The sequence below is a fragment of the Vidua chalybeata genome, chromosome 6 (genome assembly GCF_026979565.1).
Source record: "Vidua chalybeata isolate OUT-0048 chromosome 6, bVidCha1 merged haplotype, whole genome shotgun sequence".
Taxonomy (NCBI): Eukaryota; Metazoa; Chordata; class Aves; order Passeriformes; family Viduidae; genus Vidua; species Vidua chalybeata.
In genome coordinates this window covers 29,673,132-29,697,330 of record NC_071535.1, presented here as the reverse complement: position 1 = coordinate 29,697,330, position 24,199 = coordinate 29,673,132, and the positions used below count along the sequence as shown (strand labels likewise).

The 24,199-nt window shown below is 35.8% G+C and overlaps 1 protein-coding gene and 1 long non-coding RNA gene across 4 annotated transcripts in view; one reads left to right on the top strand and one right to left on the bottom strand.

Annotated features, from left to right (window-relative positions):
• The window catches only part of DPH6 (diphthamine biosynthesis 6), a 199,018-nt gene that overhangs the window by 76,898 nt on the left and 97,921 nt on the right, over nucleotides 1-24,199 (top strand). For all 3 annotated transcript variants that reach the window (XM_053945920.1, XM_053945921.1, XM_053945919.1), the window contains 4 exons: nucleotides 4,024-4,174; nucleotides 5,090-5,221; nucleotides 9,059-9,188; nucleotides 13,257-13,431. In XM_053945920.1, coding sequence (XP_053801895.1) covers nucleotides 4,024-4,174; nucleotides 5,090-5,221; nucleotides 9,059-9,188; nucleotides 13,257-13,431 — 588 coding nt within the window. The remainder of the gene's footprint in view (nucleotides 1-4,023; nucleotides 4,175-5,089; nucleotides 5,222-9,058; nucleotides 9,189-13,256; nucleotides 13,432-24,199) is intronic.
• Nucleotides 14,569-15,112, bottom strand: LOC128789755 (uncharacterized). The gene is made up of 2 exons (XR_008431519.1): nucleotides 14,906-15,112; nucleotides 14,569-14,813 (listed from the first exon to the last, which is right to left on the bottom strand). It is a non-coding gene; the product is annotated as an uncharacterized LOC128789755 (long non-coding RNA).

The following is a 24,199-nucleotide window of genomic DNA, read 5'->3' as shown; positions in this document are numbered from 1 at the left end:
AGTCCAGTTCTTTGAGAAAAGATAATTTTTAGTTCTCTTTTCATAACGAAGATACTTTATTTGAAAGTATTTTGGCATAAAGGACATTCTTTCCTATGATTCTCTATATTGTACTCAAAATAATGCAAGATGTATGTGATCTCTCTCATTATATTTATTTCAAGGAGTTCTGTTATCAAGGTACATCACAAAGAATAAAGAGATTATCATAGTCTTTTGTCTTCTGAGCTCTCTGCTCCACTATATTCTCATTGCTGCTCAGTGGGAGAGTTATCAGTTTTAGAACTGTGTTGTGATAGGTTTTTATACCAGTTTCTGTAGCAGAGAATGTAAGCTTTTTAAAAAGACAATCTGTTGTTTTCATAAAAGACCACTGCATGGAATTTCAGCTATATCAGTCAAAGTCCTAGCTCCAAGGCTTTTTCAACAGGAGAATTTGGATCTTGGAACACTTGTGCATTTGCTTAACTTCATTCTGAGCACACTTGCATCAATGACATGAGTTATGTGAATATAGTTAAGTGTATGCATGCATGCAGGCTCTGATCCAAAATTAGGTTGGTATCACAATGTACAGTGGGTGTGGGAGAAACTGTGTAACAAATGGGAAAATATATTGCTTCTGTGAAGTAACATGAAAATGTTATGCGATAAAATAGGTTCTGTAAGATTTAATTAAAATGTCATTATAGCAAGCTTGATTTTTTCTTTTTAAAGTGATGAGAATATTATTCAGGGAAAGTTACTCTGTTTGTGGCAGTCTATAAGTTTTAGCTTCTTAGATTACTTCCTCTGTTGAGAGGATTGGAGGACCAACATTTGTATGGATTTAAATGTAGCTACTAAACAGAGTCTGGCAGCTCTGCTTAGACTGGCACTGAGCCTTTTGTTCCTCGAGTGTCAGGTTCCACACCTAATATTTCTGCTGTAGCCTGCACCTGTGGTGCTGTGGGAAGTGATTGATTACCAATGTTTTTGGAGCCTTGAATGACTCATTCTGATGTATCATAGGCATTGAAATCAACAGACATCCCTAATTTTTTTACAGACTTTGCATCTTATAAGAGATTTGTGATATACCACAGTAATTTCCAAAAATTTTGCAACTGAACAGGCTTTTATGTATGTGTGGAAACACAGATGTATAATTTTATTTATATCTGTGATGAAATATTGATAGAAGCTAAATTATTTATAAAATATAGAGTTACTTAGGAAAAAGGTGACTGTAAATGATAGGAAAATTTCACATCACATCAGTTTGGGATATTTGTAAGATAAACAAATTACAAAGCTACAGGGGAGTTCTCTACATTATACCAAACCAGTTGTGATGCAGTCTGTGAGACTCATACCCTTGATTTTTTTTTTTATGAAGTATATCCTGCAGAAGTCATGTTTAGAAACATAGATGAAAGCAGTTTAACTGGTGGCAAAAAAATGGAATAGGTGCTCTTTACATGTTCATTTGCAGAACGTATAAATTTGGTCTTTGAGGTTAGGGAATGGAGAAAAGTTACAGATCTTTAACAGCAGCCTCAGAAGGTATTTGTATCTGTAGATCTCTTCAAGATGATTATATAAAGCTTAATAAAAGTGAGTAAAAAACCGGCAAGCTGGAACTTTTGTCTTTCTAGGTAACTTTTTTTCCCCTTCTGTTGGATTTTTATGGCACAGTGAAGTTAAACTCCAGGTGATGTAAAAACAAAACCCAAAACAGCAGTGTAATGTCATAATTCACATCACCATGTCTGTGCATGTTTACTTGGGTGTAGGACCAAGAGGTGCAGACTAATGTGTTACATTAGAACTCTCCTGAATGCCCATGCTACAATTCAAATTGTTTCATGGTGGATTCTACGAATTACTCAGTGAAAATAATTTATTTATTAAAACAACAATTTGCAAGAAGCAAGTAGTAGCACTTCTAGCATGTGATGCTGCTATACAGTCTGTAAATGTCCATGAAGTGCTATCTTGTAGATAAAAAAACCTTTTGAAATAACTTAATTTCCTTGGTTCTTGTAGCTTAAACCATCTTAAGATCTTTTTCAATTACAGATTTATGTTTCTACTTCTTTATTTTTTTAAGTCATACCTGAAGACTTAGGAGCAATCAGGCATCCCTCTGGGTAATGGCAAAATGCACCCACTGATGGCAGTAGTCAAAGGTGTAATTCAATGAGTGGGAAATGGTAGAGATGCTGCTGGGTGCTTTTCTGTTGTAATGTTGGAATGCATGTCATGTTCGTGCTAAATTGCAGTTTTTGCCTGGGCTATTATGTTACATCTTCTTGACTTCTTTTAACCTCTGAGGTACAATTGATTAATGTACAGTAGATTATTGTCTTGACTTTCCTGTCTTTCTTGGAGGAATGAATAAAATGAAGTCCAATCAAAGAACATCAGCCCCTCTTAGATAATAGACTTAGTGTTTACAGTGGTTATAAAACTACCTATGACCTCTTTCAGAGTCAGCAGAACTGAGTTTCCTCTCACAGATAATGATCTGTTTGTAATTTAGCCTTTTCTTAAATTTTCCAAATGCACTCCTTTAACTTAACTGGATCCTTTTTCACTACAGTGAAGTCAAATATTGACATAAGAGTATAACAGAGTTCTCATGCATACTATTGTTTTCTGCCTTTATTTTTCTGACTTTTTATTGTGATTAAAATGAAGAGAAATATTTAAAGTTGCAATAACATAGGTTTTATTTTCCACAGGAAAAAAATACAATAAAATTAAATACAATAAAAATTACTTCACTATATAATGTTAATTTTCTTTTTTAATGACATTTTGTATGGAACACAAATTTATCATCTAAAGGAATATTCATAAGTTTCTAATCCCTATTAAGGATTATCAAAGGTTTCATGTTTTGTCAACATTTTATCTTGCCTTATCTGGATTTATTATATTTTTTGTGAATTTAGTATTTAAGAAGCTTGCAGTAAAATGCATAGTTTAGACACTACATGAAATGTGAGATCTTCAGGAAGAAATTTAATTGATAGAATCTGGCATGACAGCATGCAGTGGTGTTTGATTAGGGTTTCTAGGTAAATTCTGTCATAATTCATACTGCTTTTAGATAGACAAGTAGTATTACCCAAGCTAGTGGTCCTAAAAGTCAATATGTTCTGCAGATTAGGCTGATTGAAAAATCAGATGGGAGAGTAAGGGTTCTGATTGCTCTAAAATTAAACAGGAAACAAAAAAAAAAACTCACAAAAAATGTATGCTGTAATTATGCGGCATGTTAAAAATGTAATGAGCACTGAATTGTTAAAGACTGGTCAGTAAGCACTCTGCCTGTGTATTTGGCTTTAAAAGGTACTGTGAGTAGTTTTCTCTTCCTGGTCCTGAGAAAGCATTTGGGAAGAATGATTTTCCTTCCTTGTCAAGAAATTACTACAATGTATAGATCTTGGGAAATGCTTTTTTCTATTATCTCAACTCATACTAAAGCATTTTATGGAAAGGATAGTCTTTGTGACATAATAGAAAGAGATTTTTTTTTTACATGGACTGCCTTCATTCATTGTTCCAAAAAGTTTTAAAACTTCCTTATTAGTCTTTTGCTGTACTTCAAGTATTTAATGACAATGTTAATTATAAAATTATTACTTTTGTGTTTTGGTTCCTTTGTTCACTTAGTTTATGCTATTTTTTTGAAAACACAGTTGTCTTGTATATAACTGTGGGATAACATTTCTTCATAATAGTATTCTTTCTGTCTTTATTCTTGGGTCTCATTTTTGATATCTGCTGTCCTCAGTTAAGAAGTCTGCTTTTTTCTTCCATTTGGTATGTCAACAGGAGTAAATTATGTTTTGCCAGTTCTGCAATCTAATGGGAAATCCTAATGCTATTATTTTGTGAATTGTTCTAAGATATGTACCTGTTGAACTATAATTATTTTTTATAACTTAAACATGTATTTGAATGATAAAATGTGCTGATTTAATACTGCTTAGCATGCTGTTTACTTGCATATTTTATGTTTGTCTCAAGCAGGAAGAATCTTTGGGTTCTTTTGTGGTCAGTAGCTGTTCTTGTGAGATAAGCTGCATGGATGATGATGTTTTTCCTTCATCAGAAGAATGTGAACCAAATAAAAATATTCCAGTCATCTGGAAGACTTTGAAATATAACTCTTTGGATTTCAGTGAGTTTTGCACAGTTTTTTGTTGTTTTTTTGGGTTTTTTTTTGTTTTTTTTTTTTAATGAGATTAAAAGATTGACTGTTTCATGCAGGTGAAATATCTTAATTACTATACAAGGACTCCTGAACAAAATGTACTCAACCTGTAGTAATTAGTCTGAAAAGAGAGATCCTACTCAAATGCATTTTTCTGATAATAATCAATTGAGCTATAGTACTGAAGCATTTCAAGTTAGTTTACAGGAGCATAACACATTATTTTTTCTTTCTTTTTCTCCCTCTTCCCTTCCCTCTCCTCCTTCTGGAGCGTATTTCTGTTACGCTACATACATAGATGCGTAAACTTCCTGAAAACTAAGTTTCACAGCTGACAGGGTTTGGGTATTGAATAGTATATAGGTCTTTGATATTTCTTGAACATGGAGAAGTGCCTGGTGGGCTTTAAAAATGTCTAAACATGTTATGCATTTGCAAAGATTGTCAGAACCAGGTTAAGCACCTAACTTCCAGTAAAATTTGGCATACAAGTTTGAAAATCTGTTTTTATGCCACTTGAATACTTTTGGAAATTTTAGCTTTTCAGTGTCACATCTTGTGCCAAGTCTGTAACCAAACAGGTCGAGAAATTGTAAAAGATCAGTAAAAAATGGAAAGTAGGAGAAAAAGTACTGAAGTTCTCAGCTAATGTGCTACTTGCATGCATATTTTGTGAAGGCAGTGTTGGATTTGAGAGCTTTGCTCCTAGAACCCTTACTTTTATATCTGTTTGTAAATATTTTTGAAGATGTTTCTTGTTTGTGGGTTTCTGTTCTGTTGAAGTTCTTTAAACAATTTAAAATATATCCTTGGTTAATCGGATAAAATGTATCATAAACCTTTCATTGTTATAATCATAGTTCTTTTCTTCATTCCCCATAGCTAAGACACTTCAAAATTCAGGAAAATCCCTGAGTGGTTACCAATGGTTTTCAGGTATCACTGCCCACTTCCTTCCATCAAAGGGTAAAAATGCTCCAGATGCAGCACGGGAAGCGTTTTCTTCTCTCAGAGGTGCTTTATTCAGTTAATATATTATCTGCTCTCACTGATTGTGTTTTTAATATGATCTTACGGAAGAATCTGTATTTTCATGTGGTTTTATAACTTTATAGGTTGTGGTTGTTGGTTTGCCATCTCATTTTGCATTTGATTGGAACCTTTGATATCAAGACTGCCAGCTTCAATATTTAACACATCGTAATTTGACTAGCTTTGAAGGCCCTGGAAAGCCAGAGTAGTGTTCATATCACTGTAAAAACTATATTTACACAGTACTTGCTCACTTTATAGCATTCTTGAAATATACAGTGTGTGTATGTATGTGTGCTGTAGATGCTCTCTACTTGCTAAAACATGTTTGTAGCTTCCATAATTTTAAATTAAGTTTTTTAGAAAGCTGATATACATTTTGGCACCCAGGATTAGGTCAGTAGCAGTAAATCTCATTTCTATTCCTAATGTAAAGGCAAAATTACTGTCCTGGGAATCATGAAATCCAGGTTCCTTACAAGATTCTGACATATAAAATAAAATGTTCATTGTTTTGTTCTGTATTTTTTCATTCTAAAGTTGAAGTAAAGTGTGTTTGTACAGGCTTCTTTTCATTCACAAAAATGGAAATAATTTTTAGTATCTAAATGGGTAAAGTCATATTCTTGTTTATGAATTTGCATGAGATATTGTCCTATCATATCTTATATTTTTGAATGTCCAGCTGAGTATTCATGATTGAATATAGGATAATAAAGAAACCCTAGAATTTCTTTCAGAAGCAAAGTTATACTTGGTAGAAGGTCATTAAGCTAGTTTTTGATTGGAAATCAGCAAGGTGGAGATGATCAGACTTTTGTGGAAAAAGGCAATAGATTTTAGTGTAAATCTGCATATCATCTATAAAGTGAAGCAAGAGGATTTTGCAGTCTTTTCTTTTTTTCTCATTATATTTGAATGGAAGTTAGCTTGTACAAATATTATGTAATTTTGCCTTAGCATCTGCCAAAAAAGGTTGTGTCTGACTAGTGCAGTAGCCTATTGCTTTCAGCAGATTACTTGCATTACCTGTGTGATGGTAAGGAAAAAAAGTAGTTTTCTGATCCTTTGCAGAAAATTTCAGTTCTCACGTTTCTTTTAGTTATTCTCCTTTTGGAAGTGGGTGTGGAAACTGAATGAATTATGGTTCTGTCATGACAAACAAAACAATTTGTTTCCAAGAACTTAATCTGCAAATGTGCACAAGACTTTTTCTGAACACATATTTTGAATCTGTACAGCAGTTCAGCTTCACTGTAATGAGAATGGAATAAGCACAGTACTTTTAAACTCTTTGCTGGGCTAACTGATTTAACCACTTCTAAAGTGAATGTGTGCTGACAAAAAAATTTGGAAATGGAAATTTTTTACTAGATGCTATGAAACATTCTATAGAATGGATGGAATTCTATGAAGCCAAGAATGGGAGGGAATGCAGTGTATTGATGTTTATACTTTTGTTTTCTTAAACTCTCGCGTTAAACATTTTTTTTAGATATGATTGGAAGATGATGAAGATTGCTTTGCTTTATATAATATAAAGCAGCTCTGGTGTAGTTGTACCATGGCAAAGTTTCATAAGCTGAAGGAAACTGTGGATTTTTATTATGTTAAAACAGGCTAAAGTTCTTAAATGCTACTTCCTGTAGACAGTTTGGATACTGTATTTTGTGGCTCTCAGCTAAGGATTCTGGATAACCTCTAATAAAAACCAAACAAAAAGACCCCAGCAAAACAAAAACCAGCCAACCAACCAAAAACAATCAAAAAGCTGTACTTCAGTCAAGGTAACCTTTTAGGGCAGTTCAGCTTAAGTAAGGGTGAGTCTTATCTGATCATATTCTATAAATTATTAGACACCGTTAATGGCTTGAAATTCAACAGAAAGTCTGTAAGATTTTCCTGTATATCCAGGACAGATGCAATGGGAATGCAGGGAAACCTTTTCAGGTCCTGTGTCTGAAAAACTGAAGTTGTGAAGAGCCCAAGAACTTGTTAAGCAGTTCATCAGGTATGCCTTTCTACTAGAGAAGGTGTTTTGGGAGTCAATTTTATTTTGATTATAAGCTGGGGAAAAGTTATTTCCCACCATTCTTCTAATTAATGCAGGGGAATAAGGGTTAGTACTTTTACTTAGGAGATATTTTTTAAGTAAAGGTAGAAATTATGAATTTACCCAAATCACTCCCTTCAGCTTACTCTGTGTCCACAAAATAGTTTGTTTGCTCATATATTTTAAATTTAGAGTGGGGATGTTTGTGTGTGCGGAGGTATGTATCAGTTGATTGAGGGCTTTTTCCTCCTCCAGTATTTCATATAATGCTGCAGAACTTTTAACTGCAGTCCTTTCTTCTTGACTAAAGTGTTGGCTGGAGATTCAAAAATTGCCCCTGTTTCTTCCTTAACTGATGATATATTGACCTAGTGATTGCTATCAGTTAGCATTCAAATACATTTCTATTTCCATACAGAATTGCCATTGAATGCTAATTTATCAGGTGATATTTCTGGACATGTATTGGGATTTCATAGGTGTTCTATGAAATTCTAGCTGCTATATAACCTCTTATATCACTTGTGTACACTTTCTTTTCTGTAAGTGAGAACTCCCCTCTTCAGATTGCCTTTGTTATTAGCAGTATGACTAAGTAAAACTGAGACATTTAGAACAAAATTCAGTACTGGTGTGACGAAACTAATCTTAATGAAAGTGTGCAAAATCCTGAACTGTCTTTAAAAGCACTGAAAAGTTTAACACAAAAATTGTTTCTCACTAAGGCAGCAACCTTCAGAGATTGTCTTTATACCCTTGTACTTCTCAACTGAAAAACAAGTATATATGTACATGTGCGCACTGTAACATTAAAGGGCAAGATGCTCAAAATTACACTGAGAAGAACTTTACATGTCTTATTTAAATTAGGTCACAGAGTATTATTATATATGTTCTATATTCAGAGAAGATTTTTTCTTTATTTAGTTTCTATTTTCATGAGCTACAAAAGGGACACTGCAGAGCTGATGACATATCCAGCTATGTTGTTGACTGTATGAGAGTAATACATTCTTTCTCAGCACTATGTCTGGAATATTCTATGCATACACGTTCAGATGATCTTGACTTCTCAGTACCTCTTCTTTAGCTGTCTGCTTGAGCTTTCCTCTGCTCTCATCTTTCCTTCATTTCTCCTGTGGCCACTTCTGTTTCCTATTGTCTGTCTAGCCATTTATAATTCTTTGTTTATGCAGAGATTATTATTGCAGTGAGAGTTTTTAAAAACAGCTTAGACAAGCATCCCTCTGGAATGACATATAAATATTTGATCTTTTTCTTGAAGATGGCTATTGTCCCTTCTACTTCTGTATTTTTGTGATTCAAAGTCCTTTGTAAATTACTAGCTGTCACAGAATGAGCACCCCACCCCAAGCCCCCCCAAGACAATCAAACTTACGGATACAAGTAATTCAGGCTGTAACATATCTACATGCGTGAATGCATGATGTGTTTTCATGAGACAAGAATTCACCACTGTTCAGAGTGGATAAAACTTATTTTGTAGTCTGCTTCTGTATATTTGGAAAACTAACATGATTGTAGTAGATTGTAGATTGTACACTAACATAATGTAGTGAAAGAAAGAAGTATTAAATGGGGACGTATTAAATGGGGACGTATATTGCAAAATCTTCAGTCATGTTTAGACAACAATTAGGTTATTGCCAGTTGGTTTTGCTGAACAAAAACCATGATGCCTATGCTGTCTTTCTAAATACATTTACAATATTCTATCTTTAACAGCTATTTTTTTTATCCTGCAGCTAATTTGACTTCAGAGGGATTGAAACTGAAGGATATTATTTTGGTTCATCTGTACATGAAGAGCATGAAGGATTTCAGTGTTATAAACTCAGTTTATGTGACAGAATTTGATTTGTGTCCACCAGCAAGGTAGGATTAGACTACTGCTATAGTATATTTATGATGCACTGTGATAGACTGAATTATTGTTGCCATATTTGTGAAGCACTTTGCCAAATGTTTGTGTCTCACAGAAGAAGACTTTTGCTGCCTTTTGGAGTATTAAAATCACAGCTGCTCATGTCAAAACCATTTTTTGTGGTTTAATATATACCATAAGGTTTACAAATGCCGCCCCCCCACATATGGATTTACAGAAGGATAATACATGGTTTGCAAATCTTAGATCTTTTTTACTTGATTGAACTGACAACTGTTTGTATTGCTAGGATTATATTTGCTTTTCTTTTCTGTTTGCATCCCTTGACCTGTTGGCAGTGCTTCTCTGAATGCAACCCAGGATATCATCAAACCTCTTTGTCACAAGGGCACGTTGTTGGTTCACGTTCAAGTTGGTGTCCATCAGGAACCTCCAGTCCTTCTCTGTAATGCTGCTTTTGAGCCAGTGGGCCCACAGAATATACTGGACCTTGGGTTTGTTCCACCCCCAGGTGTAGGACTTGCAGCTTCTCCTTGACGAACTTCATCAAGTTCCTGTGTGCCTGTTTCTTCATCCTGTCAACATCCATGTGGATGGCAACTTGCCAAGGATACACTGCCCCATCATGCAGATTATGAATGAAGATGTTGAACAGGAGTGGACCCAGTATAGGCTCCTGGTTGTCCATCTGTGAGACTTTGCGTCACTGATCCCACCCACTTGGCCTGGCTGTTCAGCCAATTTTCACTCCACCTCACTCTCTGCTCATCCAGCCCATACATGAACAATTTCACTTTGAGTACATTACAGGAGAAAGTGTCAAAAGCATTACTGGAGCCTTACTACCAATATTAAGTCTTCCTTAAAGTGATGAGGTTTGGAACCTTACAGGTCTTTGTGACAAATGTTACTCACTTTGTTCTATTTATTTTGTTAAATACTAAAGCAAAATTATTATCTGAGCAGTTGCTTGGGATTTACATCATGAGATACTGGCAGTTATTTCAAAATTATATTTAGTCTGTTTCTTTTCTTCCCTTCCCTATATGTACTTGGCTCTGGTTGAAGACAAATACTGGATTAGATGGATCTTTGGCTCAATCCAAGCTGGTTGTTCTTAATATCTTGTGTTTCCCTCAGATAATCACGCTAGATGGATAGCTTAGCTGCACTTCCACGTTCAGTAAGAATTCAAGTATGAAAACAAATTACACTGATGATAACATTTTAATTCATAGATACACAAAGCATAGTTTTTTCAATATGTGTTGTATAAAATCTTCTATGTTGCATCCAAGTCTACGTCTGACATAATGAAACTTCTTGGTGGTGTAGGTGTGTACTATGTGGTTCCTATGTTATCCAGATGTGGTGGATTTGTTTTCCATTGGAAATTGGATAAAAGACACCTAGCCCATGAATTTTTTCTTTTTTTAAAAAGATGTGTGTTAAAACTAATTTTCTGTTTGTGTTTTTTAATGCCTTTGTCAAAATGGCTTATTTATTTTTACAGTAATTTGTAATTTTTTACAGTAATTTCTTACACTTCTGAGATAATATGCTGAGAATGCAGAACTGATGTAGCTTGAGAAATTTCACTTGAATCATAGGTTAATACAGGTTGCAAGGGACCTCTTGAGGTCATCTAGTCTAATCCTGCACTAAAAGCAGGGTCAACCATGTGGTCATACTTCTTGTCTTCTTCATATTTTTAAAACCAACTGTTTTATTAAATCAGAGAGAAATGGGAGGGTCGGCTGTGTGTGCCTTCAGAGGAGGGATCTAATCCCAGCTGCAAACTACACAAAATTAGTCTCCATTCCTACATGTTGTAGGTTCTCTTTATAGTACTCCTCACAATTTAACTTCCATTTCTTAAGCCTGCATGTTTTAGGCCTCCACATTTGCATAGCCAGCTACATAGCCTTCCATCAGTAAAATAAAAAGGTAGAAAGATTAGGAAGTTGCAGGAAAATGTCTTTTTACTTTTATTTTTATGGAGCAAACAGTTTTCAGAGCATCATAGAATATCCTGAGTAGGAAGGGACCCACAAGGATTGTTGAAGTCTAGCTCATGATCCTGCACAGGAGACCTTAAGAGTCACAAGCTGTGCCTGAGAGCATTTTCCAAAAGCTTCTTGAGCTCTTTCTGGTTGGTGCTGTGGCCACTTCCCTGGGGAAGTGCCCAACCACCTTGTGGGTGACGAACCTTTCCCTAATATCCAACCTAAATCTCCCTGATGCAACTTCACACCATTCCCTCAGTCCTGTCACTGTCACCGCAGAGAAGAGACCAGTGCCTGCCCCTCCTCTTCCCCTCATGAGGAAGCTGTAACTGCAATGAGGTCTCCCCTGAATCGCCTCCAGGCTGAGCAGACCAAGTGACCTCAGCTGCTCCTCATATGGCTGCCCATCAAGGCCCTTCACCATTTTTTGCCTTCCTTTGGATGCTCTCTAACACTTTATATCTTTCTTATACTGTGGCACCCAAAACTGCCCCCAGCACTGGAGGTGAGGTCGCCTCCATGCAGAGCAGAGCAGGACAATCCCCTCCCTTGCCCGGCTGTGATGCTGTGCCTGATGCCCCCCAGGACACACTTGGCCCTCTTGGCTGCCAGGGCACTGCTGACTCATGTTCAACTTGCCATTGACCAGGGTCCTCAGGTCCCTTTCCACAGCACTGCATTTATGTTGCATATTTGTCTACGTTGCATTTTGTCCTGAAGAAAAATTATACAGCAGTTTGCATGGTTGCATCATTGCATTATGTACAGAGGCCTGGTTGTGGAAGTTCTCACAAGCGGTATGCTGGAAGCACTGATTCGGGTGTGGATCTGCAATAAATTTGCAAAATTGTCTTGAAAATTTACCAGCCCAAGCAGAAAATCCATTCATCCATGCTTGCGATGATGGTAATGAGGAAAAATTACTATATTTACATGTGGGAGGTGAGGAGAAAAGTAGTTTTCTTGGAAGAAATAAGCAAGATGGGAAGAATTTTGTAAGATTGTTACATGATATGTAAAGAGAACAAGTAATTTTTTGTTGCATTCCTGCTGGGAGCTAAATGACTTTTCTATGCATGGACTGCAAATATAATTATTTTTCAGGCTTTGAAATGTTGATTTCCCCACACAGACTCTCAACCCCCCCCCTCCCACTTTTTAGCTGGCCACATGCAACACACGTCTGTCTGTTCATCAAGGCACTCAGTCTTCCTTGGAGGAAACAAAAGTGAACTTCATAAATGAATGCTTAAGTAGATTTTGAGTCCTGTCACATGTATGTATCTGTCATGCAACTTAAAGTATAGCAGAAAAATATGCTAGTATTACAAATAACCTGTGAGAAGGTTGTAAAGGAACTATAAGCTGCTGCTTTTTAGAAAACTTTGACACTGTCTCTTGGCAGCCTCATAGGGAAGTGTAGACTGGATGAGTGGACAGAGAGGTGGATTGAGAACTGTCTGAATGGCAGATGCCAGAGGGTCGTAATCAGTGGCACAGACTCTGGTTGGGAGCCTGTCACTAATACTGTGCCCCAAGGTTCAATATTGGGCCCAGTATTGTTTTGCTTATACATCAATGCCTTGGATGAAGGCGCAGATCCTTCCTGGGCAAGTTCACTGGTGACACCAATCTGGGAGGAGTGGTGAGTACCCCAGAGGGCTATGCAGCCCTGCAGAAGGACCTTGATAGATTGGAGAGATAGGTAGAAAAGAACCTTCTGAAACTCAACAAAGGCAGGTGGAGGGTCCTGCACCTGGAAAGAAATGACCCCATCCACCGCAGGCCTGAGACTGAAGTGCTGGGAAGCAGCTCTGCAAAGAAGGACCTGGGAGTCCTGGTGGACAAGAAGCTGTCTGTGAGCCAACAGTGCCCTTGAGGAGATAACAGTGTTAATGCTAGCAGGTTATTACAGTACTCTAACTTTTGTTATATGATCTGGGCAAAATTTCCTAAGATAACGTCCAGACAAAACAAAAGTGGAAAATAAATGTTGGAAGTTGGTTCAAGCAAACTTCTGTTTGAAAAAAAATAATTATCTTGGGTTTTCAGAGTATGTGTGGAAACACTGTTACCTGATGGAGTGCTGTTTTGCATTGACTGCCTTGCACATAAGTATGACACGGCAACGGATGATGTAGTACATGATGAAAAGCTGGTCATGCATGTACAAAGCATTTCCCACTGGGCACCTGCCAGCATAGGACCTTACAGTCAGTCCATCAAGGTAGGAATTTTTGTTACTTCATGTGAAATATATGCCCTTTTACTGGAATGAATACAGTTATAAAGTCACTTTATCTTTCTTCATTCTCTCTATGTGCAAAAGAAAATTTGTAAAAAAAAAATAGCATTTTGAATTTATGTTTTTAAAACTTGTAGACAACTTACCTCTCATCAGTTCTTCATTTTGTGATAATAAAACTGGTTTAATTATTCTTTTCAGAGAATCTCAGGAACAGCATACTTCTGTTGTATATTATAATTAGACAAAAAACCTGTCATACTTTTATAATCTGCCTAGAATATAAACAGAGTTTAGGAACAGCTGAGGATATTTCAGTTTCCTTGTTAAAGCTCAAACATTCTTATAGGTAGAATAAATCCTGAAATGCTTGTTTAATTAAATCCTTTTTGAGGCTTGTCGTACTGCTTAACCATTTAAAAGAACATCAAAGTTGAAGAATTGTTCTATTTTTCAAAACAATAGCAAACTGAACAGAATATTGCATACTATTTGGAATGATGAAAAGGAGCCACTAAAGTATCATGGAAGAGTGGACTAAAAAATTTGCGTTAAAAACATTCTCTTAATATGGTACTTTCTGTCCAGCTAGTACCATTCTGATAATTTGCGAACTGCCTCAACCTTTTCTGTTGCAAAAAATGCATGCCTATCTTACCAATACTCTTCTTGTGTAATACATTGTCCAGTGTTGTGCGGACTGATTTAAGCAAGACTTTCTGACATCTGTTTAAAATGCCTGAAATATTTTTGAGTCTGCAAACCTAGTATAATGGCTATGCAATTACACTTTGTTTTGTCTTTGTACTATTTTACAGAAAAAATCAGGAACAGTATTTTGCTTCAGAAGCTTATGTGGAATTTATTTTATTTTCAGGAAGGAATGTTGGTAGATTACTATTGTATGAATCTTGTTCTTACAGGAGGGTGGGGTTTTATCATCTCTCTATATCAATTTCTCTTGAGAAAGAAGAAAGTCATTTTATTAAACTTTGTTCCATTCAGACTTACACTTTAATGATCATAATGATAGCATATCATGCATAATCCTTCAAAGATTAAAATTAATAAGCTTTGTATCTTTGTTATTTGGAGAAGCATCTCTTGTTGTAGGTTGGGTTGGTTTAGTCAGGGATTTTATTAATGTTAGTTAGGTTGGTTCTCTGTACCCCTACTTTCCCTCACAATGGTTTGCTCCAAGTTGTTTACCACAGGAGCTCTTGCCACTCAGGCATGTCAATCTTCTCACCTCACACAGTTTTCTCCTTTCAAGGTTCTGTCAGTCAGGGGTTTTCTTCATGAAAGTTCTGCATCAATCACCCCACCTTGGCACTGCTATTCGTCCCAGAACGCTGTACTCACTTCTGTTATGTTCCCATAGGTTGTTATAATCTATGTCACTCCCCTGTCATGTATCCTCATAGGGCAAGAGGGGTTTCCACCCTTGTCCGCGCACCCACTACTTAATCGAATGCATTCTTTTGTCCCGTCACCATTTTGCCTTGCATTGCGCTGGGGGCGATTCGCTCCGTCCACGCATGGGGGAATAAATGTTCTCAGGCCCTCAAGCAAAGTGTCCTTCTCTCATCCCTTTGCTTCCTCTCAGCATGAAGCTACCGAAGCTGCATACCCACGCTGGAGCGCTCAGCACTGTCGGGGAGGCGAACGCCATAACCCCAGAGCGCTCGTTCATGTGGCGGCTACGGTCTCACAAAGACAGTGCTAGCCGGGGCTTTTTGGCTGCTTGAGGTCATAGCAGGTTACCGCCTCAGTCTCCCACGTTGTAACTGATCTCCATATCCTGGAACTGCCATCAACTAAATTCAGAAAAGTGTGTCAATTGAAAATTGCTTCAGTAACCCAGTGAAAAATCTCATGTTGCAATTGTCCATAAGCAGGTGCCAGATCTTCTGGTGCTATGGGACCGTCAGCATACCTAAGGAAAAGTTCATAAGTCTTCAAATATAGTGTAACCAGTAATTCAAACATTAAAGAGAAATTCTCACTGGTGTATTTGTTTTGCTTTATTTTTTTCTACCCCCAGAGAACATTTTAGTTAAGCAACATTTTTTCCCTTATAGTGTAAAATAAGTATTTTTGCTTTTAAAAATTGCTACAGGAGTAAAGAAACAGTAATGAAAAGCTGTACCTCTGCTGCAGTATCACTCACTTGTTGTACTTTACAGCTGTGTTATATCTTAGTCTGAAAACACCTGTAGGGGGAATTTGTAGCATACATGGCAGCCATATTTTTATTTTTCCTTTGGCAGATTTTGCCTTCCTACTACCAACAATACATTTCATCTAAATATCAATATTTCACACTCTGGTTTTGTCTTGCGAAAAATTTTTTTACTTTTGGTAACATTTCCATTCTGCAGAGCTTGATACAGTGCATGTCAAATATACTAGAAAAAATAAACATTTTAGTAAATGTTTTTAATATTTAAATATTTTTGCTTTCTAAAAGAGCATATAAAGGATATAACTTATAAAACCTTTTCATAAGAAAACATCATAGAGGAGTGTATCAGTGCATAAACAAAGTATTTGAATTTGAAATTTTACTAATGGAAGATACAGATTTTATATCTTCTTAAACATGAATTTTCCAAAATTAAAATCTTCTTTTAATGAGTTTTTAGAACTTCCTAAGGTTATGTATGGACAGGTATTAAGCTCTTAAGTTCACCAGCAGAAGTAAGCACTTCAATATATTTTAAAAATTGAATATATTTTCCAGAATAAATACAGAAGGAACAAAAGTGAGGTTTTAATCTTTATAATCAACAAAAATTATTTGAAATTATGCAAATTTTATGATGATGAAATGTTTATTAGTCTTTTATGACTGAAGAATAGAAGCAGTAAATAGGAAATATTTATTACCCTTATGTTGTAGATATGTAGAGTTTGTTTATCTTTTCCTCGACAGCATTTGGACAATTAAATTTTTGTCTTTTCAGTCCAATATGAAGTTTTGTGGACCATGGGGAATCAGCATGTATTTTTGCACGGTGTTTTTGCTGAGTTCAGAATAGACTAATAGTCAGGATATTTCAAGTTGAAATTGACGTGCCCTGGCATGTAAGAGCAGAGCTGGCAGCAGGAAGATGTAGGTAGTTCATGCAAACTATGGAATTCACACTTTAGGCTCAAAAATCACTCAGCAGAGCATCATTTCAATTCAGTAGGGATCTTTCAGGATCTTGCCAACAGTGCTATAAGAACAAAAAGCAAAGATTTGGAATTTACTACAAGAATGTGCTGACCTCAGTTTGATAGACACCAGACAACAGTGGCAGAATGAAATTACGATTTTCAAATGACCTATAGCAAAATTCTTCTTTTGAATTAACGTTCTTTCTCTTCTGGGATTAACATTGTATAAAAACAACTCTAGTGTTTCTCTTTGTAAGAAGTAGCCATGAACTGTTTGAAGATACAGTAAGACATAATATATTTTATACTTATACCAACATTACGTGCATCTATGACTTGAATATGTCTGCTGAAACCTTTAGCTTGCCTGCTGACCTCAGTTCTTGCCCTTTGACAGCTGCCAGATCCCAGTTTGAACCATCCTTCAGGCTTCTTTTCCTCAACTTTTGTTTTGCACTATCTTAACCCATTAGCTTCCTTCCCACCTTTTCCTCTTGTGATCCAACAACAGTTTATTATATTACACCATATCTATTAATATGGGGATAGAATACCTTCCAGTGGGTGGGGGGGAAAAGTGATAGTTAACAGTTCTGATTCTAAGTAATGTTCCTTTGGGTTTGATACTTGGGATATTCTTAGTGTTTTAGTCAACAACTTGGACAATACCATACCTAGCAGGGTTGTGGATTACAGTAATTCAGATAGTGCTTGATGCATTGGAGTCCATGGCTGCCATTCCAAGGTACCTAGACATTGTCATTTTTTGTAGATGAAAGCAAGCAAGTTGTACTCCAGTGCCACTGGCATGCAGACTCTTGTGTAAGAAACCTCATCACCAATGTAAAAGTTATTGTTGCTTCTTCCCTAGCCATTGCCAGAAAAAGATAATATATATGTTAGGGCAACTTGGTGACTTCAGAGACTAAGTGTGCAAGTCAGGAAACAGTGGGGCAGAACTGAGTGCTGCATCTTTGTAATTAATTTCTTTTACGTGCCATATGCTTCTTAGCTGGAGATGAAGAAACCTGACTATAAGCAGTGTATCTAATGAGTGCCATTGGACAAAATGTGAATCAAAGCTGTCTGCCACCACTGAGGTATACAATCACACCCAGTATCACAAAGTCCACCAAACCGAGGGGAATAGTTATATTACCTCCTGGAGAGTGTTCTCAGCTACATAGTTCCACTTTAATGATGAGACAAGCTAGGAAGAAACATTAGGGAGAATTGGAATTGCTATTTTCTTTAAGTAAAGTCTCACTTCAGTCAGAAGTTGTGATTCAGGCCTCAACACATGCAAAAATAGAAGTCAGTTATTGATAATGATGTTGAGAATCAGATCAGTCATCCCTGGTAAACTACCTGGTGCAGTTAGGGTGCTTAATGTGGCTGTTTAAAGGCAAATTTATAATTACTTTTTGAGGTTTTGGATCCAAGCTTCTTGCTTTTTAGGAAACTGAAATTTGAAGAGATAACTCGAGATCTGAGGTGGCAGATAACATGAAGAACAGAGTGTGGTTTTTTTTTCCTTTCATTCTATTAGTTATTTGATTTTTTTTTTTCCACTTGCTGGGAAGAAAACCAAGGCTACCATCTTAATCTGTTCCAAGACATATTAGTATTAATTAAAATTACTGAATTATTACACCAGTGTATAGTAACTGATGTTCTGCATAGTATGTTTTAGGGCTTTTCATCTGCACTTCAGCATCATTAGGGCTATGTTCTAGAGAAATTGTGCCAGTATGGTCTGTAATACAAAATTTACATGCTGGCAAGAATATTTTAGCATATATATCTTGGAAAGAATTTTCTGCTGAAAATTTTATGTGTAGTTTACAAACACTTAAAATCAGTCATAATGAGTTGATTTAAAATTACTGTATACAGAAAAGTTGAGGGGAAAAATGTTAGTATGTGTGGAAATGGAAAATTCCCAGATTAGAAATATCTCAGAGGATGAAATCTTCATCTTCGGTTTCACGGTCCTGAGGAATGTTTAAACTATTCCTGTGAAATTTGTAAAAACATTATTGCTTAGTTACAGAATGCCTGATTGTTGTCACTGTGCTCTTATCTGGAGTTTTGAATTAATTTAGAGGTAAGGGATTGAGAACGACCTGAATATTAAAAGCTTGGTAGCTTTCAGTATTTGCATCAGTAGTTGCTTTAGGCAGTTTGGTATTTCCTGATACCTTTGTACAGTTTGATGGGAAGCATGATCCCCAAGTAGGTTACCAAACATACTGTTATTTCATATTGTCTCCCTGATGTATTCATAATTCATTCTTTTCCTCTATTTTGTTATGTTTATATAAATCAGAAGGGGGTTTACTTTACCATTTCTGTGATTACTAAATGGATTTTTGAAGTAAAGAGCAAACTGTGTAGTTAAAAACCAAGTGACCTGTCATTTTCTAAGAGTCAGAAATTATTACAAGTGTTTTTCCAATGGTGCTGATTTCTTACTTCATTGATACAATGAAGTCTGATCCAAGGAGCTGTTTAGCTAAGAATGTCATCTTCCTCAGTTTATCAGTTTGAGGCAATTACTCAAGATTATTGCCCAAAAGTATTGCTCTGCCAAGGAAGGGGCCACAAGGTTTAATTCTGGGTGTGCTATTTACAGATTAATTAGGACATTTAACTTCATTTCTAATACTAAAGAATTAATCCCATAAAAATTAGTGATCTCAGAGGAGTCAGTTGTCAACTTCTGACAGGATCTCTTTGCCATAATCTATTAAAACACTGCTTTTATCTTGTCTTGCCTGTGTCATATTTTATGGATTTTTTCATAAACACTGCCTATACTTCATAAATGTCTCAATTTTCTAGTCTATTAACATTACTTCAAAAGCAATTGATAAAAGAGTAGGGCATGCATGAAATAATACACCAATAATGTGAAGTGCTGGAGGCAAGAACAGTGGGTAGTATCTGCACAGCTTGCGAGCTGAAACAATGAAAGGGTGTTTTATCTACTACAATAAAGTAACAAATGATCATTTTTGATAGTAGAAAAAAGACTGCTAATAATTGGGCAGATGAAAAATAGGTTACATGGAAAATATAGCTTATTTTGAAAATTGTAACTGAATTGAGAAAACAAACAGCTGTGAGCATGTATTTACATTTTCCAAACCTTTCCCCACTGATTATGATGGGATTTTCATATATACTTTCACACTGTAGACACAATGTTTTTTTAAATTCTTGCAGTGAACTCCTAAGTATGCAAATATATAGGATTCATAAGAAAATATACATTTATGAATGAGTTCAAAAAAGCTATGTAAAATAAAAATACAGAAATAAATTCACACTTTGGAAGTGTTTGTAGTTTATTTGCATTTTTTATAATTCCCAAGTAAAGGAAAGATGAAACATTAAGGATCAGTTCCATTAGGTAAAGTGTTTTGTCTTTGCTTTTACCACATTTGTATGAGATCCCATTTTTCCAGATTTACAGTGAAAGTTTCATTCATAAAAAGGAGCTTTCCATCTTCCCTAAGATTCAAGATCCAAATGGTGATTAAGTCAAAAACCAAAGAAAACTAGTAACATAAAAATGAAATGCAATCTGTGAGAGGTCTAGGTATGCAGAATATATGTAAGTACACAGTATTGTACATAAAACTACATTTGATAAAATCTTAAAAGTAATGAAAATTTCTAAAAATGCATCTATCATATTGTCTGTGCTTTTAGGTATTCTGAGTCTGCACTCTAAAGACAATCTCAGCTCCCATTCACATTTAAGTAATTAAATCAAAGAAATCAAAGTTAAACTGAGGGACTCCATGGCCCACATGTGCATGTCATCATTTAGAAAATATAAACATGAAAAAGTTACACTCCCATTATATCTGTATGTCAAAGTTTCAGAGACAATCATTAACTTTGATTGGTGCTGTTGCCAGTCTGGGGAGACAGACATCTCTCTGTTTTGTCTCTTAGTTCAGAAGTTATTCAGATTTAAGAATATGCAAACCTAAACCATGCTGCCCAGATGACCTTAAATATAAGGAGAGAAGGATGGCAGTTGTGGCTTGCTTAGAAAATGCTAAAATTAACTGTAGGCCCCTGAAACCTGCACGTTTGATCAAGAGTTCACAGGTCCCAACTCTTAGTCCGCAACAGGTGTAGAAAGGATACTTCTCACTTCCCTGGTTTAAAATCATGATTCAAAAGTGGTGGACAAAAAAAGATGTTAACTTCATTGTGGTTAGAGGGTTTATTTAGGTGTGAGTGAGGATGTCCTTGCTCTTTGGATTGTTTTGTTTATATGCAGCATGGCTGTAAGTGGGAGGTATCTCCTATGTGCCCAGGAAAGGGGGCCTATATTTCAAATCTTTTGCATCTCAAAAAAGCATTTGCATAAGGCAGCAGATTCATCTTTTTCTTCAAGTGTAATTTAAAGGAGCAGTTTTTGGGTTTTCTTTCAAAGGAATGATACAAACACTGCAATTTCTTCAGTCCTAGGCTGTGACTTTACATTTGACTTAGGATCTGTCTACCAGACCAGAATTTGACTCTGAGTTTGAGACAACATGGTATTTCATTCTTCTAATTGTTTGGTTTAAAAAGCTATCCATTCACTGTGCTTACTGTTGTGAATCCCAGATAAGTTTCTATTCTAACTGTGAATTTAACTCCAAATGAGTGTAGCTTAAAAGCTTACTTTGTAGATCTGTAAGAATTTTTTAGTTGCTTAATAGTAAATAATGTTTTTAAAATAATCTCAGAAAGCATTTTTCCTTATCTAAGAGAAGGAAGCCTTTATGCTTTTGTCGTTTGGGTTTCTACCTTTTTCTGTCAGCTTTCAAGCCTTACTGTATGCTCAACATAAGTAACCTTATGTTTACTGATAAACCAAACTATTTTTCAATATGTTAATAAAACTTTAAGCCTGTAATTACAGCTTAATTATTGGCAGATATGAATGTTTTCCCAATAATGACACATGTGAAGGCTGATGGCCTGCCATTTAGCAGTCTTACAGAAATGTGTTATTATTGTACTAAGTCTATGAGCAGTTATGTGTGAATTTACTTCTGTATGTGGGAGGAATCCCAGTGAGTTCTGCTCTTATACCTAAATTCTGTGTATAAGATTTTAATTTATGAGTGTAAAGCTTGTAACATTGATATTAATGGAAAATCTGCCTGGGATTTAGTAGTGAAGATGAATCATAGGTTGCTTGATTACTATGAGCAGCCCATTTGAGGTAATTGTTTATTCTCTTGGTTGGAGTTGATTATCCTACTTTCCAAGCAACTGAACATGTGTAATGCATGACTGAGAGTGTGCTGGCAGTCATATTTCCAGTTCTCCTAGCTATTGCCTTGATTTTTCTAGGTACAGTCCCTTGGTATCTGAAGGGTTTTATTTAAATTGAGATGCCTATGTTCCTACTTACCCTTTTTTGTGAACAACCTTTTTTTTTCATCTAGCCCCCATCAAGTCCAAAAGAATGCTTCATGGTTTTGAAAGTTGCTTAGTGTGAAAAGGGAAACCCTCTTTGCACTTATATCTGTAATGAAATCATAGTTTTCTTAGTCATATTAAGCCAATTGCAGGACAAGAAAATATTCAGCATAGTGTTTTGAAGTCCAGATGAATGTCTTCAGGCACATATAGTGTCAGTGGTTTGATTGTCCTAGTGATACACTAAGCTTGGTGGCATGCTCATTCTGGTACCTTCTACCTAATTGAAAAGTCTTCAATGCAGCGTAGTGTAGCAGAAACTATGACTCTTAGTGTATTTTGAGCAATCTTACAAAATTCAGACAAATAAGTGACTGATACTTTTCTTTCATGATGTCCCAAAAAGTGGAAGTCACAATTCAAACCTGTAAATCTCACTGCTTTCCGCTTGCTGGTCCCACTGTTGGAAGGGAGTTCATCCACTGTCATGGATGTACTGTACTTCTGCTCCAGTCAGATTTGTTTCCTAGTTTCTTCAGTCAGATTTGTTTCCTAGTTTCTTTAAGAGGAGCTGATGCCAAAAATCAGTTTAAAATTTTGCTTTAAGAAAAAAGAATAAAAAAGGAAGCAATTGTATAAAAAAATATCCATAGCCATAATTACTCCCACTTTTATTTGAGACTTCTTATTCTACATTGGATGTCTTATTCACATTCTCTTTATTCCACAAGCTTAGCAGCCTAAACGAGGTAATCAGTTCTGTCCTTGGCAGAGATGAGTGTTTCTGACCTAAGAAACATGGGAATAATAATTGTTAGGAAGAGAATGAGAGCATTTTTTTTCATCACTTTCTTTTAAAAAATATATTTTTAAGGCATTTCTAGTCCATGCCAGAAGATGACTAGTATCATAAAAGCATAGGTTTAAAACTGGTATATTAAACCAAATTGCACCTTTAGATGTTATACTGACTGTCTTAGATTTGGCTTTGTAATAACCAGCAATAAATACCACAGTCAAAAACTGTCACTGAGAAAAGTGCTTTAGATTCAATGCCCAAGTAGTGGTTAAGCTAGAAACAGCAAAAGACACAGTTGTGATCATAAACCATGAGGACTGTGTCTGACACTAATGTAAAAAGAAATTTTCCACAGAGAGCAAGAGACTTTCTCCACAGATTCCATGGCACAATGAGCCTATTGATGATCAGCCTTATACTACTCTGCCATGCCCCTGTAGAAGCACTATAGTAGTCTATATGCCCATATGCCACCTCATAATGGGACATGCTTGAAGTTTTAAAAGAAAAAGACCAAAGTTTTGAAAAATTTAAGTATGTATCTCTATTTTCCCATTAGAATAACTACATTGTCACTATTCTCAACTGTACCAGATTTTATAGAACAAGAAACGTGAATATAGCCCCACCATATATAAACCAACCCTTTAATTGGCTGCACTGAAAAAGTTTCTAAATAATTATACCAGGATATCATGGCATATCTGACATACACAGATGTAAAAATTATCTTTACTGGAAATTTATACTCCTTTATTGGTTTCCACCACAAATTCAGTAATTATCAACTTTCTGCCAAACCATCTTTGGAATGTTTCTGCATAAATATTGCTTTCCTAGACATTATCATCAGTTACCTGACTGTTAAGTAAAAACGTCAATATATATAGAGAAACCATGAGTCCACCTATTTCCATAAAACAAAAGTCTGTGCCAAACTGTTAAAGATGCAATATACAATCAGACCCTTATATAAAACATTTGTTCTAAGCAGAACACGACATGCTTATTTCAGTCATCTAAAAAGAGTTTTTAATCAATAGAACCTTTCCTATGAAAAAAGTCAGACAAATATAGTATTAGTAAATAATTTGTTGTCAAAATCTGTCTTTTGAATTTTTAGAACATCATTTATAGTCTATAAGAGAAAAAAGATCCTACTTTGGAAAAAAAAAAAATCTTTCTAGAAAAATCTTCCCAGAACCATCCACCCTGGTGTTCAAACAGCCCTCTAGCCTTGCTGAGCTTGTCAGTAGAAGCAAATGGTGTGCAACATCAAATACACTTAATGTGTAAAGAGTGTGCCTGAGCATGAAATGAAAAACTTGCTAAGACATCTCTAAAGTAAATAAT